Raw genomic sequence first — 3,667 nt, forward strand, 5'->3', positions numbered from 1 at the left:
AGTTAGCCTATTTTCAGGCGCTGCGTATTATCATTGCACCTGCTGCACCCATGGTAGTACACGATGTAACTACAGAAGGGTCAAGTTTTAAATAGAAAAAATATCTAAACTCTTTGGTCATTTTTTAGCGAGATGCTAACGGTCTAATCCGATTCAATGATCTATGCTAAGCTACAGCTAAAAGTGCTACCGCCAGACCCGGAGATCGGCTGAATGGATTCGAAATGGAAATCTCAACTGTTTAACTCTAGGGGAGTTGGAAAATGAGCCTATTTTCAAAAATAGTGGAGTGTTCCTTTAAAAGTGAAATTCAACATAGCAATCCAAATGATTATTCTTTTAATTAAACGTCTAAAATTATTTAATTGCCTTTTCATTGATCCATTTAAACTTGTGTGAAGAATTCAATGAATTTAAATCCGTGTTTCCCAACCCCGTTGTGCTCCCAACAGTACACACTTTGGATGTCTCTCTTATATGACGCACTCATTTCAGAGGGTTCCAGACTGATGAGTCGAAACAGATGTGTTTGATTAGGGAGAGTCTTGATCCCAAGACCAGGGTTGGGAAACACTGAATTATATACTATGATCATTGTTTTTTGCCCTCATGCATAGTAACCCCAAAAATAAACAGCCACAGACATCATTATTAGAGCATTAGCATTGACCAAATTCTTCCACAGTGGGTCTTCACTTATGTCAGGTAATTGTTTTGATGCTTCAGTCACTTCCTCCTCTGTGGGCTCTGGAGCCTGAGTATCACTTATGCCACAAAACCAGCCAATAATCATCATCATTATGGATCGGTCACCACGTTCAACTATGTCAAAGAGCAAAGAATTTAAATATGTATCATTACGCATAGAAGTTAGTTTGACCTACACCAGAGGTGTCCAATCCTGCTTCTGGAGGGCCAAAGATTCTGCAAAGTTTACCTCCAACCTGCCCAACACACTTGCCTGGAAGTTTGTAGTAATCCTTAAGACCTTGATTAGATGATTCAAATGTTTAATTAGTATTGGAGCTAAACTCTGCATGATGGTGGCCCTCCAGGAGTGGGATTGGACACCCCTGACCTACACATACAAATATACATTTTATCTACAATTCTAAAATAAATAATCTTACTTTGATCCTCCTCAGCTACGACCTTTTTCTTTTCATCTGCCTCTCGTCGAGCTTTTCTTCCTCGTTCCTCCTCTTCCCAGTCCAGATCGACCCTTTCTTCTTTAGAATGGCGTAAGGTAAAGACAAGTCGATGGAGCTTGGTAAAGAGAAAAGGTAAATGTTATAAATACAGAGAAGTATTCTTAAAGTAGCTTCAGCAGTGGCTAAAACCTTACATGTTTGTCCTCTATGGGTGGAGTGTTGTAGCTTACAAAAAGCACCAGGATAGCAGTGCAGAAGAAGAGCAGCACTGCAAAGTAAAGGTAATGAACTCCACATATAAGTTTTGGGCAGTTGGAGTGAATAAGGCAGGTTCCTGAGCCATATGCAAACTCGGGCACCATACGACACAGACCCATAACCAGTCCTCCCATCAGACCCCAGAAGGCCCCCTAAGGAGCGAAAAGTGAAGATGGAAGCTTTTAGTCAATTTGTGTTCTGATGTGGCATTAAACAAAGACTAAATATGTTTAAAGCAGTTACTTACTGACTCATTGACCCTCTTCATAAAAATTGCAAGGAAGAAGACTGCTGCAATAGGTGGAGCTAAGTAACTAGTCACAGATTGAATATAATCAAACAGCTGACCGCTCTGGGCTGCCTGGACAACTGGGATCCAACAAATGCTAATGGCGACAATGCAGAGTATCCACACCCTGTAACACAAGTTAATACATGTGTTCATGAGTGCAATGTGTATATATATATATGTACAGTGGGGGAAAAAAAGTATTTAGTCAGCCACCAATTGTGCAAGTTCTCCCACTTAAAAAGATGAGAGAGGCCTGTAATTTTCATCATAGGTATACCTCAACTATGAGAGATTTAAAAATCCTACAATGTGATTTTCTGGATTTTTTTTCCCTCATTTTGTCTCTCATAGTTGAGGTATACCTATGATGAAAATTACAGGCCTCTCTCATCTTTTTAAGTGGGAGAACTTGCACAATTGGTGGCTGACTAAATACTTTTTTGCCCCACTGTATAACGAGGGGCCAGTTGTTTAAAAAGCTTAATCTGGATCAGAATGATCTGGATTTGGAAATCCCATGTTTTGGTAACCAGGATCAGGTAATCCATCTTACTTTTTTGCTGGTTTTTCAACCCAACCTTACCAAAACGTTTTGAACAACACAAACTGGCGATTTGATCCAGATCAAAACCAAGATTGGATTTTGTGATCTAATCTGATTTCAGAAAATTTTTTTTCTTTTGAACAACCCATTTTCAAGATTTGTTCCAATCCGATCAGATTACTTTTGAACGACTGGCCCGAGGTTATGAGCGATAACAAACCTAACCTTATGTAAAAACTGGCAAATTCTTATAAGGGTTTGTACCATTTGATTTGTATGAAAACATATCTAGGAAAAAAGCAAGCACAAAGGTCTGCCCCTAAACCCAACCATCAATGGATTGTAAGCAGATTTTGCTCAATTAAATTTGCCACCAATTCACCAAAATGGAAACAGGTTACGAACTGCCATGAGAGTACCGTGGAGATAACAAAAATAGGACAGTTGCTTGCTGCAAGTGATGTAAACAAATTCTAATTTGTTTTTCACAGATCCTCAAAAGAATCATTAATTGTATTGTTAGAAGAATTAGAACAAGAATTGATAAGTTCAGGAACAGTTTGATGCCATTTGTACTATAAGATAAACAGTACACCTCAACACTCTTACACAGGCAGTGTCTTACAAACCTTCCTATAATCATGAGCTCTTTATCTCTAGCTTGAGGCCGAATACGAGTCCAAATGTCCATGGTAAACAAGGTGCTACTGCTGTTGAAGATTGAGGCTAGTGAGCTCATGAGAGCTGCCAACATGACTGCCAGCATTAAACCTCTGAGACCTGTTTAGGTATTGATTAGAGGAGAAAGAAAATAGAAAGACAATTAAATGTAAACAGAACAGCTTGTGAATTCAGTTAAACTCATACATTAATTTTAAAGTGTAGGGGATACTATCAGTTTAAAAACACTGGAAAAATAAATGATGTTGATTACCTGTTGGCATTACAGAAACCACTAGTTTGGGGTAGGCAATGTTGGAGCAGCCAACTGCTGTGCCGCACACTTTCGTACAGATGCTTGGCTCCACACAACCTACTTCATCTAAGAAAAAAAATGGTATTGGTATTCCTTGATCAAGATTGTAATTATAAAGACATGTCATATTAAATATGTTCATAGTAAAATGCATACCAGGGTAAAGTACTCTGCTGATCATGCCTGGAAACACCATGAGAAACATAGGGAGTAGTTTGAGGTACCCACACAATATACATCCGGCCTTTACATGCGTCAGACTGCGGGCTGCCAAACAGCGCTGCACAATCACCTGTAGAATACATAATGTAATGTAATGTAAACAATTAAGCAAGGATGATGGCAGAGTTTGTAATGTAATGTGAACAATTAAGCAAGGATGATGGCAGAGTTTTATATATATATATAAAACTCTGCAATCATCCTTGCTAAATTGTTCACATTAC

At 38.8% G+C, this 3,667-nt stretch overlaps 1 protein-coding gene across 1 annotated transcript in view; it reads right to left on the reverse strand.

Moving 5' to 3' along the window:
* Positions 1-551: 551 nt before the first annotated feature.
* Positions 552-3,667, reverse strand: part of slc5a2 (solute carrier family 5 member 2) — a 9,499-nt gene continuing 6,383 nt past the window's right edge. The window contains exons 9-15 of the mRNA XM_016245809.1: positions 3,378-3,513; positions 3,180-3,287; positions 2,875-3,025; positions 1,657-1,825; positions 1,346-1,561; positions 1,131-1,266; positions 552-822 (exon numbers count right to left, since the gene is read on the reverse strand). Coding sequence (XP_016101295.1) covers positions 608-822; positions 1,131-1,266; positions 1,346-1,561; positions 1,657-1,825; positions 2,875-3,025; positions 3,180-3,287; positions 3,378-3,513 — 1,131 coding nt within the window. The 3' untranslated portion in view covers positions 552-607. The remainder of the gene's footprint in view (positions 823-1,130; positions 1,267-1,345; positions 1,562-1,656; positions 1,826-2,874; positions 3,026-3,179; positions 3,288-3,377; positions 3,514-3,667) is intronic.

The sequence above is a fragment of the Sinocyclocheilus grahami genome, unplaced genomic scaffold (genome assembly GCF_001515645.1).
Source record: "Sinocyclocheilus grahami isolate Dianchi unplaced genomic scaffold, SAMN03320097.WGS_v1.1 scaffold769.1, whole genome shotgun sequence".
NCBI classification, from domain to species: Eukaryota; Metazoa; Chordata; class Actinopteri; order Cypriniformes; family Cyprinidae; genus Sinocyclocheilus; species Sinocyclocheilus grahami.